The sequence below is a fragment of the Theropithecus gelada genome, chromosome 8 (assembly GCF_003255815.1).
Source record: "Theropithecus gelada isolate Dixy chromosome 8, Tgel_1.0, whole genome shotgun sequence".
Taxonomy (NCBI): domain Eukaryota; kingdom Metazoa; phylum Chordata; class Mammalia; order Primates; family Cercopithecidae; genus Theropithecus; species Theropithecus gelada.
The window spans coordinates 52,565,543-52,581,549 of record NC_037676.1 but is presented as its reverse complement, the minus strand read 5'-3'; the positions used below and the strand labels follow the sequence as shown (position 1 = coordinate 52,581,549).

Here is a 16,007-nt window from a genome sequence, read left to right as displayed (position 1 = left end):
TGGGAGAGGCCAAAATATCAACATTAACAGGAGTTTGGAAAAAGTCTATTCTAACCTCCATGGAGGACCTTGAGGGCTTCAAGTTTTCAGTGTAGGAAACAACAACAAACAGTGGAAATAGCAAGAGAATTGGAATTAGAAGTAGAACCTGGGCTGGATGTGGCTCACGCCTATAATCCCAGCACTTTGGGAAGCCAAAGTGGGTGGATCACAAGGTTAGGAGTTCAAGACCAGCCTGGTCAACATGGAGAAACCCCATCTCTACTAAAAATACGAAATTTTGCTGGATGTAGTGGTGCGCACCTGTAGTCCCAGCTTCTTTGGAGTCTGAGGCAGGAGAATTGCTTGAACCTGGGAGGCGGTGGTTACAGTGAGCCAAGATCATGCCATTGCACTCCAGCCTGGTGACAGAGTGAGGCTTCATCTCAAAAAAAAAAAAAAAAAAAAAAAAAAAAAGCAGAACCTGAACACGCAACTGAGTTGCTGCCATGTCATGAAAACACATGAATACATGAGGAGCTGATTTGTATGGAAGAGCAAAGAAAGTGGCTTATTGAAAGGAAACTCTTCCTGATGAAGTTGCTGTGAACACTCTTGAAATGACAACAAAGAATTTAGAATATTACGTAAATGTAATTGATAAAGCAATAGCATGGTTTGAGAAAATTGACTCCGATATTGAAAGAAGTTCAAAAGGCTATTAAACAGCATCACATTACAGAAATTTTTTTAATGAAAGGAAGAGCCAATAGATGTGGCAAATTTCATTGTTGTTTTAGTTTAAGAAATTGCCCCAGCCACCCCAGCCTTCAGTAACCACTACTCCAATCAGTCAGCAGTCATCAACATTGAGGCAAAACTCTATCCCAGCAAAAATATTATGACTCGGCCGGGCGCGGTGGCTCACGCCTGTAATCCCAGCACTTTGGAAGGCCGAGGTGGGCGGATCACAAGGTCAGGAGAACGAGACCATGGTGAAACCCCGTCTCTACTAAAAAATAGAAAAAATTAGCCGGGCGCAGTGGCGGGCGCCTGTAGTCCCAGCTACTCGGGAGGCTGAGGCCGGAGAATGGCGTGAACCCGGGAGGCGGAGCTTGCAGTGAGCTGAGATTGTGCCACTGCACTCCAGCCTGGGTGACAGAGCGAGACTCCGTCTCAAAAAAAAAAAAAAAAAAAAAAAATATTATGACTCACTGAGAGCTAAGGTAATTGTTAGTTTCTTTAGCAATTAAGTATTTTTAATTAAGGTATGCATATTTTTAAGAAATAATCCTATTGCATGCATAATAGACTATAGTATATTTTAAATATAACTTGTATATGCACTTCCATATAGATATTTTCATAAACCAAAATTTACAAGACTCACTTTAGTGCGATATTCTCTTTTTTTATCTTTTTATTTTTTATTTTGGCTTCAATAGTTTTGGGGGTACAGCTGGCTTTTGGTTACATGAGTAAGTTATTTGGTGATGATTTCTGAGATTGTAGTACACCCATCATTGGAGCAGAGTACAATGTACTGAATATGTAGTCTTTTATTGCAGTATCTAGAACCAAACCCATGGTATCACCAAGGTATGCCTCTATGTGTATATGAACAGGCATGTATACACACGTTTCCTTCCTAGCTGAGAAGGCCTAGAAAGCGCCACTACTTTGCACACCTAGAACCCAGATTTTGATTTCTGGTACCATTCTCTATTAAAGGCAACCAGAACTTCTAGGGGAAATGTCTGATTCTTAGACTGGCAGGAAATATGCAAGATCAGCCTGAAAAGTACGTTAGTGCTAGAAGCTGAGGAGCTGCAAAGAACAAAACAAAACTAACAAACAAACAAAAAAAACCCTACTATATTAGGGTATTTAAAAGTGACACTGAAGTCCACAGAAAGAGCTCCCAATACCCCAAACTGGAACCATTTGACCAGTAAAATATATAAGATAGTATTGGATTATATCCCAAAGTATAAAATAAATCTATGTGCATCCACAGTGATTTATCAAAATGATCAAATAATAAATTGAGAAAAATAGATAAATCTATGTTAACAGAATTCTAAATAATGTATGTAGATAGCCTGCCCTCACGCAGTAAAGCACAATTTTCAACTGCATAATTGGCATTGTGCATAGCAACATACTTCTTGAAAACATAGCCTGGACAGAAAAAAAATACATTTACAATGAAGAATTCTGAAAACCTCTATCTCAGACAGGTAATCAATGTTATTATCTATGGTAATAAGTCATGCCAGTAGTTTTCTCTTGGTATGATGTGATAAGAATGGCAATTTCACTCTGTGGTCTTCCTCTGGAAAACCACATAAACCCAGTATAGTCACACACACACAAACACACACACACACACACACACAAATACACACACACAAACACTCCAGAAAAATCTCAGCTGAATGACATTCTACAAAACAACCTGGCCAGTACTACTTAAAACTTTCAAAGTCATCAAAAAATCAAAAGCAAGAACCCTGAAGAGACATGACTACTAAATGCAATGTGTATTCTGATGGGATCCTATAAGAAGAAAAAAAAGCCATTAGGTAAAAACTAATGAAATCTGAATAAAGTGCAAGCTTTTCTTGGTAGCAATATATTAACAGTAATTTCATAATATCAAAATATATTAGTATTAGGGAAATATGTGTGATGAGTACGTTAGAATTCTTGGTACTATCTTTGCAATTTTCTGTCAATCTAAAACCAGAATACAGAACCCAGAAATAAAACAATATGTCCATAGCCATTTAACATTTGACAAAGTCGACAAAAATAAATAAAGAAAGGACTCCTTATTCAATAAATGGTGCTGGAATAGCTGGCTAGCCGTATGCAGAAGAAAGAAACTGGACCCCTACCTTTCACTATATACAAAAATTAACTCAAGATGTATCCAAGAGTTAAATGCATGACATCGAATTCTTAAGTATCCTAGAAGAAAACCTAGAAAACACCATTTTGAACATCAGCTTTGTGAAAGAATTTATGACCACGTCCTCAAAAATAATTACAATGAAAAAAAAAATGGACAGTGAGACCTAATTAAACTAAACAGCTTCTGCACAGCAAAAGAAAACATCAAAAGAGTATACATACAACCTACAGAATGGGATAAAATATTCACAAACTCTGCATCCAACAGAAGACTGATATCCAGAGTCTTTAGAGAACTAGAACAATAGAACAAGTGAAAAACAAATAGCCCTATTAAAAAATGGTCAAAAGACATGAACAGACACTTCTCAAAAGAGGATGGAGAATCAGCAAACAAACATATTTAAAAATGCTCATCATCACTAATCATCAAAGAAATGTAAATTAAAACCACATGAGATACCTTCTCACACCATTCAGAATGTCTGTTAATAAAGGCTGCAGAGAAAAGGGAATGCTTATACACTGTTGGTGGGAATGTAATTTAGTTCAGCCACTGTGGAAAGCAGTTTACAGGTTTCCCAAAAAGTTTTAAATAGAACTACCATTTGGCTCAGCATCCCTATTACCGGGTATATATCCAAAATAAAACAAATCATTTTACAGAAAAGGCACACGTGTTCACATGTTCATTGCAGCACCACTCACAGTAGCAGAGTCATGGAATCAACCTAAGTACCCATCAATGGAGGATTAAAGAAAATGTGGTACATATACACCATGACATGTTATATGGCAGTAAAAAAGAAATAAATCATGTCTGTTGTAGCAACATGGATAAAGCTGGAAGCTATTATCCTAAGTGAAATAATACAGGAACAGAAAACCAAATACCACATGTTCTTTTATAAGTGGGAGCTAAACATCGGGTATTCATGGACACAAAGATGGCAGCAGTAGACACTGAGGCAGGAGGGAAGGAGTGGTACAAGGTCTGAACAACTAATTGTTGAATAATATGCTCACTACCTGAGCAACGGATCTTTCATACCCCAAACCTCAGCAACATGCAGTATACCCAGGTAACAAACCTGCACATGTACCTCCACAATCTAAAATAAAAGTTGAAAAAGAAAAAAATATATATCATTATGCATAAAATGGGTGTATTTCATTTGGAGAAAAATACATGAAAATTCAAAATAAATATATATTTCAATATTTTATTTTAATTACCTCCTCTCTTATCATGAGTCAAATAAAATACTTGAATGAAAAAATAAAAATAAAAACCAAAACCATTCGAATATAAACAGTTTGCTTAACAATCAGATTTAAAGAGAACAAAGTTTGATGGCTTACCAACATTTAATTTCAAAACATAGTACAAATTTACAAGAATCAAGAATGTAATACTGGTATATGTGAATAAGTTAATGGAACAGCATTAAGAATATGGAAATAAACTCTAACATTTAGGGCAATTCATTTTCAACAGAAGTGTCAAGGCAATATAATAGGAAAGAATAGTCTTCTCAATAAATGGGACACCTTACCTTACCATATACAAAAATTAACTCAAAATTGATCCTAGACATAAATATAAGAGTTAAAACTATAAAACCATTAGAATAAGAAATGACAGTAAGTCTATATGGCCTTAGATTAGGAAAAGATTTATTAAGTAAGACACCAAAAGCACAAATGACAAAATTAAAATATTGATAAAGTAGACTTCATAACAGGCAAAACCTTTGAGCTTCAAAAAGCACCATTAAGTAATTGAAGAGATTAAGCCACAGACGAGGAAAAATTATTTGCGAATTGTATATCTGACTTGTAGCCAGATTATGTAAACAAACTCTTAGAAATCAGTAAGAAGAAGTGAACCCAATTATTAAAGGTGATATAGGCATATATAACAAACATAAGAAAAGATGTTCAATATTTTTAGTCATTAGGAAAATGCAGAGTAATATCAAAATTTGATGCTACTTCATGGCAAGTATAGACATGTAAAATGCTTTTATTTCATTTTCTTTTAATTGGTATTGTGTTTCTACTGGAAAACATATACAAGAAGTCTGGATGTTTTTCTTGTATTATTCTTTTGATAATGGATGCTCCTTTTATTTCATGTAATATTTTATTTCTGAATTCCATTGGTTCAATGTCAAAATTATTGAATGTGCTGTCTCTCATATTCTTTATCTGCCATATTACCTTCTTGTTTGCTACTTTATTCCATTTTGATATGTTTCCCAACATTTTTGTAATCTAATTTTTAAAGATGGATATCAAAGTGTTAATATCCAAGAGTTCTTCTTTTTCTGCCTGTTCCTTTTATATATAATGGTAGCGTTAATTCATTTACAAATTAATTTTCACCATCTATCTGAAAATATTACAATATAAAATCCTTTTGCTAAATAAACCTTGCTTTGTCTGTTTCCTCAATTTTTTTTCCTGTTTTAGCCTCTGCCTTTGATGTGGTTGATTTTCTTCAAATCTTAATGATCCTTTGATATCACAAAATATTTCAGAGTGAGACACTGAAAAGCAAATTGACAGCGTTGGGTACAGGACTCGTGGTTTATCGACTGGGTTCCACTGTGAGGTTTAGGGTGAACTCTGTTTGCACCAGGAGAGTCCAAATGTGTTATTTGTGGATTATTTCTGTTAGATCAATTTCACTAAAAAAGAATCCTCTCACCTCTTCTCTAAGTGGTGAAACCGGCTGCCAATATTCTGAGAGCTGAAGGAAGGACAAACACAGAGCACTTACTGCCCAGAATGGACATCTCACTGTACTTACGGCAGTGCCTGGGGCTGAATACTCAGAGCCTCTTGAACTCTAATTCGATTGCCTGTTCTTGACTACACCTCTTCAATCCTTCCTTTCCACACTCCCATCCACGATTCCTGTCTGAGGCCTGCAGCGGGGATGTTTGCTGAATGGTGACTTTGGCTATAGCCCCTTGGCCCTTTAGGTCCCACCCCCTCCATCTATCTGCTCTCTATTCTTAAATAATATTGCCAATAACCCTTTCCCCTTGTCTTCTATTCTCCTCCTCTTTTATCTTTACGATTTTTACGTTTAAAGAGTTATTCATTATCATATAGAAAGTATTTCAAAAGGGGAGAGAAGTAAAAACATTTTGCCTAATCTCACATCTCTGTATTCATTTGCTTAAAATTGTACATTTGCTCCTTGGGAAGGCCTTAAAATTGTCTTTTGATAGAGAATTTGGAGAGTCAGGAATACAAAGAGTTCCCCTATTATTAATATCTTGCATCAGCATGGTGCATTTGTGACCATTGCTGAGCCAGTGTAGATGTGTTGTCATCCAGGGAGGCCCATAGGTATCCCCATTAGAGGTTTCTCTTTGTGTGCTACAGCTCTGTAGGCTTTAACAAATGTTTGTGTTATTTGACAATGAAAGAATTGAATATTTTACCTGAAAAAGACCTAAGCAATAATCTACTTCAAACTCTTAATCCTTCAGATGAGAGAAACGAGGGTGAGAGAGAACGAGGCCCTTTATCAACATCACAGAGTGGAAAAGTGTGACAAAACTTTTACCTTGCGTTAAAACCTCCATTGTCATATGGTTTCTTCTTGGCTTTCAGTTTGATGAGCTGATTATTTTAAAATAAAATGTCAGCTATGTGAAAATTATAGAATTTGTATAACATACATTCCTCATTCCAATCCCTCAGACAGGAGAGTGTCTGAGAAGATCCCTGCGGAATGTGTGAAGGGATTGCAGGCACACCCATGCCTGCCCTGCCAGCTTTCTCTTCCCAATTTGACCTGGTTTAGGTGTGCCTGCTGGGGTGTATCCTGTTTTTAGACTCCTCTACAAGGAAATTGGCTGGGGCTTTACTAAGTAGTTGGTTTTTCAGGCCTGGTTTTGTCTCATTAATAGAACGTGCTAAGGTTTGAACATTTGTGTCCTTCCAAATTTTATATTGAAACTTGACCCCCACAGTGGTAGTAGCAAGTGGTAGAGTCATTTGGGAAGTTATTAAATCATGAAGGTTCCACTCTCATGCACAGAACTAATGTTCTCATAAAGGATCTTCAGAGAGTTGCTTGGCCCTTCAAATATTTTCTGCTGTGTGAGGACCCACCCAGCTTTCATCTCTTCCAGAGGAGGCTGCAAAAAGATACCATCTTTAAAGCAGAGAGCAGCCCTCAGTGGACTCCAAGCCTGCTGGTGAATTAATCTTGGACCTCCCAGTCTCCATGACTGTGAGGGGGAAAAAAACGCCTCTATTAGTTATAAGCTATCCAGTTGCAAGTATTTTGTTACAGCTGAAGGGATGGACTAGATGGAACTTTGCAAAATCAGGTCTTTCAGTTCTCTAAGATGTTCAATTTCACTCAAAAAATAGACCACAAATAAAGATTTGATAAGAATCAGCGGTTAGTATAAGCATGTATGTCATTAAAATGTCACCTGTGCTGTCTGGATGCATAACTTATACATGGGACGGACATGTGGGTCTAGCAAAAAAGGCAACCCTAAAAGTATTAATGCAAAGCTAAGTATGAAAATAAGGCAAGGATATTTTATTTCTTTTCAAAAGCAGGCATAGTGTAGACAGTATTTCTGGCCTTTTTGTGGTTGCACTAAACATTTCCCAGAGCACTGAGAAATATTAAAAATTAAATTACATTGTATATGGCTTTCCTTGGTGGAAGTTAATTCAGAGAAAAACTATCCAGTATGGTTAGAATTCTTAAGGAAGTATTAATCACTTAGAGCTCAAAACCTATTTTCAGATTGTAAACAATGTAATAGTCAGCAGTTAGGTAAAACATGACTTGTACCTCATGATATTTTAATCTAAAATGATCTTTGTGCTCAACTCACATCCTAAATATGTTCCTTGGTGACACATAAAACCTCCCAGATTGTTGCAATACATAAATTTATACCTTTTCCGAGATGGTTTGTTATAACTCTTGTATTGTTTTTGTCTGATTAAAGTAAAAAAGAATATGTTCTTACTCCAATGGAAATTTTAAATTAAGTTAGGCATATATCATAACAAGCAAAATGCTATTAACCAGGATTTTTGCATTAGGTTTTATCAGCATTTGTTTTCATTGTATGAAGGTGTCATTTTAAATTACATAGTTTTAGTTACTCATTCTATTCTTTTAGAATTATGAATTTTTTTAGAGTTTAGTTCAAAATCATGACTTCAGAATTAGGTGTTAATTTTTGCAATTCAAATTACCTAATAAATTCTATTCATGAAAATCATAGAAACAAAAAGCAAATGAACATACTTTTGTTGAAACCCATAAATCTCAAGTCTGAAAGCGGAAATGCTACTTTAAAAGGCAACCTCTGGAATCAGCTATGCATCCATCTTGCTTTGCCTAATGATGATTTACTCTTTCAAAAGTCTCGTTAGATGGAAATTTCAGTTATGCGAATGGATTATCTTGTTAGAACTAGGATGCTTTTTACTCAATGAATACTTTTCTGCTATAGTTAAATCTTATTTCCTATTATTTCTGGTGAAGAGAGGAAGATCACCATTGTTATATGTTAGAGACTATTGTAAATAAACATTGTTTTCATATTGCCCCTTTCTAATAGTTTTCTTAAATTTTTTGTATACTCAATTATTAAAATCAAAAGAAATGATGCCCACATACCAATAAGGTTGCAGTGATATAGAGTTATTTATATATTCTTTCTTATCACACAAAGTACTCAACCTCAAAAAGTATTCAGTGTTAGTGTTTTCACATAGACGGCACTCAGGTAAGTACTTTTTTTTTTTTTTTTTTTTAGCTCTCTCTGAGAGGCTGGAGTGTAGTAGCACAATCTCAGTTCACTGCAACTTCTGCCTCCTGGGTTCAAGCAAATCTGCTGCCTCAACCTCCTGAGTAGTTGGGATCACAGGTGTGCACCACCGCGTCTGACTAATTTTTGTATTTTTAGTAGAGACAGGGTTTCATCATGTTGGCCAGGCTGGTTTGGAATCTTTGGTCTGAAGTGATCTGCTCTCCTGGGCCTCTCAAGGTGCTGGGATTACAGGCGTGAGCCACTGCGTGAGCCACTGCGTCCAGCCACCCAGCCACTCACACAATTCATTTTTTTGTTGTTGTTGTTGTTTAATTTTGTTTTGTTTGATTTTTTTCAGATGGAGTCTTGCTCTGTCACCCAGGCTAGAGTGCAGTGACATGACCTCAGCTCACTGCAACTTCCGCCTCCCGGGTTCAAGCAATTCTGCCTCAGCCTCCTGATTAGCTGGGGTTACATGTGCATGTCACCACGCCCAGCTAATTTTTTTGTATTTTTCGTAGAGACGGGGTTTCACCATGTTGGCCAGGGTGGTCTTGAACTCCTGACCTCATGATCCACCCACCTCAGCCTCCCAAAGTGCTGGGATTATAGGCATGAGCCACCACACCTAGCCCAAATAATTCTTGATATGTGATCAGTTTACTTGTTAAGCAAAAGAAAAATACAGATGACAAGATATAGAGATGGCCATCAGCTTACTGTGTTTAGGGTTCAGTGGCAAAGAGAGTAGCATCAATGTTAACATCTGCAGTGGCAATAGATCGCTTTCCCTGATGGGTTTTGATGTCTTGAAGGCACAACTCATAAGCTCCAAAACATGTTCACATGGAAAATAAAAAGACACACTGCTAGGATGAACAAGGAATCCCCATTTTTCACACAGTCCTGCCAGTCTTGCCTTGCCACTCTTTACGATGTCAACTCCTCACTGGAATTGTTGGAGGAAGTATGGGATGCTGAGCAGCAGCATTGACTCTGTCTGTGTGTGACCCCCCAGGACCCATCATGGGTCCTAAGCAGACCCTGTCCCACCTTGACACAGCAGTGCCCATGGAGGGGGAATAGGGAGATGAGCAGCAGCATGTGAGCGGTGGCATTTGGTGGTATCAAAATAATGTATGACCACTTAATTGCCAGGTATATGCTTGGAGTTTCACAAATGGTATTCTCATTCATTCCCACAACATTTATTAATTGTTCATTTTTTTGAATACATAATAGAGAGATATAAAAGGCTAGTTTATTCTGTTGACCTTAAATTACAATGTTCATAAGTGGTTGAGCTACGATTTGCAGAGTTGTTTCTGAGCATTGAAGCCCTATGTATGCACTATGCTGCATGCCAAGCAGTGCTGGGCACTGGTTCTAGTTTCCTGTCATGAGGAAATTGTGAGATTCTCTTCCTTAACAATCTTCCAGCAAGAATGCAGTGGGTGATGTGAATGAAGCCAGGAATTCACTTATTATACTCCCGTACTGGTCCCATGAGAAATATATACAGTAGATGTAAATGCTTCCGTGATCTAATTCTAGGCATTTGGTTACAGAATCCCATCCACAAATCTACTGAGCACCCACTGCTCACAGCACCAGGTACTGTCCACTACCTGGACAATGTAAAATCCCCCTTCTATATAAATCAAACCTAATAACTCCAACACAAAACATTTACACTGTTGAAGCCTGTTTGACGGTAAAGCCGATCATAGGCTGAATGCACAATTTCTAACATCAAGGAATAGCGTAGGTGTATAAAATAAAAGTTGCATATGCACAAACAACATGCTTCCATACCTGCCCAATTTGTTTCTGAATTTGGTGTTTTACAAGGAATCTGGCATATCAGCATGCTATTTGGAATAAGAAATGTGGTACATCAGCATGTTAGCTGAAAACCACCTACATTCTCTGAGCTTGTTATAACTTTTTCTGCCCTTGTAGGTTTATTATTAAACATTTAATTAATATCTCTGTTCTGCTGAGGTGTAAGTCTATTGGCTTAGCTAATAAGCAGCGAGGACAAAGCATCTAATAGCTGTTGGAAAGTCAATTATTAGATATAAATGAAAATATTAGTACTCATATTTCAAAGCTGGTAGAGTTAAGCTTCTCAGAAAAAAATAAAATTTATTGTGAAGGACCACATATAATTTGCAATACAATCCCAAATTTCGTTCCTTTATAACAAAATGAGCACCATTCAGAAGTGGAATTATTAGCGCGTTCTAATCTTTCATGCCGCACTAATCTGTTTAATCAAAGCTCCATCTCAGTTTGTCTAAGCATGCTGCCTGCCTCTGAAGGGCAAATTGCATTCCATCTAACAGCATGTGGTTTTAAAAGAGAATGCACTTGTTTTTACTCCCTGGGTAATGAGTTTAAAATCACTTTGTACTTTTGAAAAAAGAGTCAAGTTACAAGCAGCTTGGCTTATGTGACTATATTTAAAATTTACATAGGAATCTGCAAAATAGAAGGCCCTGTGCTGTGCTGGTTTCTCACTTGTTTACAAATTTGTTCTAAAATATTAGTTCTCTTTGCACATATTTGTAGGAAACTTGGGACTTGAAATATGTATATTTTACATAAAGTTGAGAACAGAGTGGCAAGAACATGGCTCAAATAAGATTTTAAGAAGACAAAGACAAGTGACAAATACTAAAAAACCTTGATTAGTTATGCCAAGTGTTCCTAATTAAAAACCCTCCTTCGTATCAGTTCTTGTGCAGCCGTGGCTTTTCACAGACACTTGAGGTTGCCTCTCTGAGATTTGAAATGTATCAACATAGTTTTCTCTAAATAGCTTTTAACAGAGGAGCAGTCTATTCAAAACCCAAATAAACTAGAGCTGTGACAAGCAAAAGGGCTACAGTATTCCTTATTTTCTTTGGCCTTTGAGTATAAACTTTTAAATACAATTTCTCCTCTACTGTTTCCCATAGGAGCTGATACAGAAATCAGTGAGGTTTTAGAATGATATTTAATCAACCACGACAGACATGTCCCAGAATGCCTATCACAGTCTTGTTCCTTTCTGTATTTTTTTAATGTCATTTCACCACCCCCAATAGAAGTTCCTTAACCTTTCAGCTTCTCTGAAAGTTGAATTTAGAAGCCACCTATAATGGAACCACTTAAGCCGGTTGCTAAAATCCACATCCCTGGGCCCACCCAAACTTGTTGAATTAGAATATGTAATTCCAGGGCTTGGGAATCTGCACATTCACAAATCTAAGAAAACACCGCCATAAAACTGGATGACTACTCTGTCTAGTGTTAAACCTGTCTGCCTTAAGGTTAAGGTTCTCTCTCTCTCCCTCTCTCTCTCTCTCACACACACACACACAAACACACACACTCACACACAGACAATACACACTTGCAGTCTTTATATGTCTTTCCATTTGTTCCTAGGTAATCTATCTGTGGGGGATTGGTTCCAGGAAGGACCCCAGAGGATACCAACACCCATGGATGCTCAAGTCCCTTATATAACAAGTTGTAATATTTGCATACAAACTATGCACATCCTCCTGTATGCCTAAAATCATCTTTAGATAACCTGTAATATCTAATATAATGCAAATGCGATGTAATAGTTGTTATATTGTTTTGAATTATTTTTATTATTGATTGTTATTTCTTATTATTCTTCCTCAAGTATTTTCTACAGATGGTTGGTTGAATCTGCCGATGTGAAATCCCATAAATAGAGAGGGATGCCTGTACTGTCAGACATTCTACAGGCATAAACGAATTGTTTATAAGCTTTTAAACACTTACAGAGATTTAGAGATACAGTTCACCTAATGGTGTATTTAGTGGACATTGACTGGTAGGGGTAGATAGAAAAACTGAAAAAACATAGAAAATGTTCATCTTTAAGTAAGAACTTCAAAACACATTTCATCCTTGATAGGACTCATTAATCTATTTCTAATTTAAAAAAAAACAAAAACAAAACAAGAGAACATTTGAAAATCTGATATCAAACTGGATAAATGTCATATCTGCCTAATGAATGAAATGACAATCTTCAGCAATGCACTAAATTCTTATTTGCACATGGGAAAAATTATAACATTAGGAAAAAGTAAACTCACCACTTCTTCATGTCTACATTTTCTCACATTAATGCCATTTATCTGCAGTGAAAAGAAAAGCATAGTTTCCTATGGCATATTGTAAACTGAGTTAATGTTTTGACCACAAATATAATGATAAAATGTATACCTGTAGAATTGCATCTCCAATAAAGAGTAGTCCCGAAAGTTCCGCTGTGAATGAAAAAGCACAGTTGATAACATATTGACTATTTTTGCTATTCAGATGAAAGGACTTTTAATTAAAGATAAAATTTACAAATATAAAAATTAAGTGTTTTATACGGTTAGCATCTTAAAAGATCCAGAAAAAAAATGGAAATTCAAAACAATATGATTCAGTCTAATTACTGAAGCACATGCAGACATATTTACTTTTACTATTGCAGACCTAACAGTTGCTAAAAGTGAGCCGCTTTTCTAAGGGTAGGAAACTACATTTTCTAATGCATTTAAGATTATTAGGTCTCTGTGAAAAAGTTTAAGACATAGACATTTAATCCGTCATCTATGGAATTGGCTCCAAGTTCATTTTTAAACATTATTTTTATTACTTTCAGTTATTTCAACATCTGCTTTATATCTCCATTAGTTTTCCTACAGTGTCTTATGAATGGTTAGCTGAGTAAAATTGCAAATTAGAACTGAAAAACAGATACTTGAAATTGTCTTTACTCAATGGGACTTGTTACCATTACTTTTGTATCTTTGTTGGTTTAATGAAACAACTGAAAAGCCGTGCAGTAGGGACTGCACATAGGGACTCATACCTGCTTTCATGGGTTCCTATCTTTCATCCTTGTTCCCCTTCTGTGAGAGAAGCCCTCCCCCACAAGAGGATAAAGGGAAAGGACCCAGAAAGCAAACTCAGCCACTAATGCCTGAAGGTGGGGAAGCTGAAGCCAGTCAATCACATCATAATTTATGATTCTTAAATATCATGTCACACTTCAAAAACAATGTCTTAAAGAAATGGCTGGTACACAATTCTCTAAACACGTTACCTCTTTGTTCCTTGGAGATTTTTGAAACGACAACCGGAATGTTATGTTCTGCTCCTCCCTGAAAGGAGAAAATCATACACTGTACTTTTTAATTTAAAAAAAAAAAAAAATGCTGCTTTTAGCTAAGAAACGATACAGGTTCTGAACAGAATGTTAAGTGGATACCGGGCAGAATTTGAATAAACTTGTGGAATTTCTCCACTAAGGAGATAGTGCTCCCATGAAAATTATCTACCTGTTTAGAATTTTGCTGAGACATCCAATAATAACAACTGGTTTTGAAAGTTTTCATTTATCAACAAATATTGATTATGTATTTAGTAGGTATTCTCTTCAATGTGTAACAATGCTGTCCAATAGAAATTCTTACTTAGGATTCCAAACACCAGATAATTATATATTACTGGTATCCTGCTAAGTTATTCTATGCTGGCAGCTAAGGGCTTTTGGTGGTGCAGTGACCCCTTGGGATGTCAAGGAAGCAGAGGGAACTTTACCCGAACAAATGGATAAACAAAATCAGAATGTGCATATGCATGAAAAACCAGGGATTCATCTGCATTTCCTTCCTTAGTATTGAATTCCTCTTTGTGTGAAAGCACATACTAAAAATTTTACAGAGTAAAACATACTGCCAAGAATATTGAAGTACTACTATTTATTTATTTGTTTGTTTGTTTGTTTGTTTGTTGAGACGGAGACTTGCTCTGTCGCCCAGGCTGGAGTGCAGTGGTGCGATCTTGGTTCAATGCAACCTCCGCCTCCCAGGTTCACACCATTCTCCTACCTAAGCCTCCCGAGTAGCTGGGACTATAGGTGTGCCACACCGAGCTAATTTTTGTATTTTTAGAGACAGATGGGGTTTCACCATGTTGGCCAGGATAGTTTCGATCTCCTGACCTTGTGATCCATCCGCCTCAGCCTCCCAAAGTGCTGGGATTACAGACGTGAGTCACCGCACCCGGCCTGCAATACTACTATTTTTTATTTGACCCAATGAGATATGAAAAAAGAAAGACAAGTAAGCTAAATTTACGTGAAAGAAAATAAAATGAATCCTTAAAAACTGAACAAAAATCTCGTTTTTTTTATTACAGTGTTGAGAAAGTTAAAAGCAGTAGTCGAAAAATGAAATCAGTACATAAAATAATAAAATGTCACACATGAAAAGAAGCATAGAACTTGTAACACAGGCTAGTTGAAAAGACAATCTGAATTCCATTGAAGTTGTTCTATCTTCAGAATATGTAAACCACCTAAGCTTTCTGTTTTCCAAGCACAAAAAATTATTTTGGAAGAGATACTCTTTTTTCCCTTGCATGTCCATTTTTAACACTGAATTGCCAGTATACTTAAATATAAAATAGTCAATCATTTTTTTAAAAAGCAGGAATATTTAATTTTTCTTTCTTGGCAAGTAGAGTCCTTTCCACTTCCAGAATATTAAGAAGAAATATGGTAATTAAGATAATGAAAACTGTCCTACTCACACTGAATTTCAAGTGCACTGTTCAATTCCCTTTTCCTCACTGTTTCACAGCAACCTAATATTCGTGCACTGCACCCCTCAGCTCTATGTGGGAAGACACTGGTGTAGGTTACAATGGCTCCCACTTGTTCTGCTGGTTGGTCTGTGTGTCCCTAACAAACACAGACTGTGTCTAAGATGACCCTGCCTCTGATTAGAGCAGAGATAGTGATTTGTGGCTGATAGTGTTGTGGAAATTACGTGCTTATTTGCACACAGTAAACACTGAATAAAGGATGGCTATTATGCTAACATAGTCCATCTATTAAGATTTATGAGGAAACTCACATAGCATTAAAGTGGTAAATAAGATTAAGACTAATCCCTTCAAAGATCCTTAATATTTATAAGTTAGGACTCCAAATTTCCAATCCCCTATTATATGCTCCATTTTGTCCCATTACAGTTATCAGCATCTAACATGCTATTTATTCATTTCTCACACTTACTGTTTTCTTTCTCCTTCCCATTCCTAACTAAAATGCAAATTTCTTCAGGGGACAGACGTTATTGGTAGTTTGTTTCATGCATTGATGTAAACCTAGTGCCAGAAATAATGTCTGGTTTATCTTTGAAATGTTTGTTGAATTGAATGAATGAATGAATTAATGAAGTCTAAGGCTTTCCCAGGCCTAGTGTAAGGTCA

The 16,007-nt window shown here is 36.5% G+C and overlaps 1 protein-coding gene across 3 annotated transcripts in view; it reads right to left on the bottom strand.

The window, feature by feature from the left end:
* Positions 1-16,007, bottom strand: part of SNTG1 (syntrophin gamma 1) — an 883,016-nt gene that overhangs the window by 328,387 nt on the left and 538,622 nt on the right. For all 3 annotated transcript variants that reach the window (XM_025394077.1, XM_025394078.1, XM_025394076.1), the window contains 3 exons: positions 13,834-13,891; positions 12,960-13,003; positions 12,830-12,871 (listed from right to left, as the gene is read on the bottom strand). In XM_025394077.1, coding sequence (XP_025249862.1) covers positions 12,830-12,871; positions 12,960-13,003; positions 13,834-13,891 — 144 coding nt within the window. The remainder of the gene's footprint in view (positions 1-12,829; positions 12,872-12,959; positions 13,004-13,833; positions 13,892-16,007) is intronic.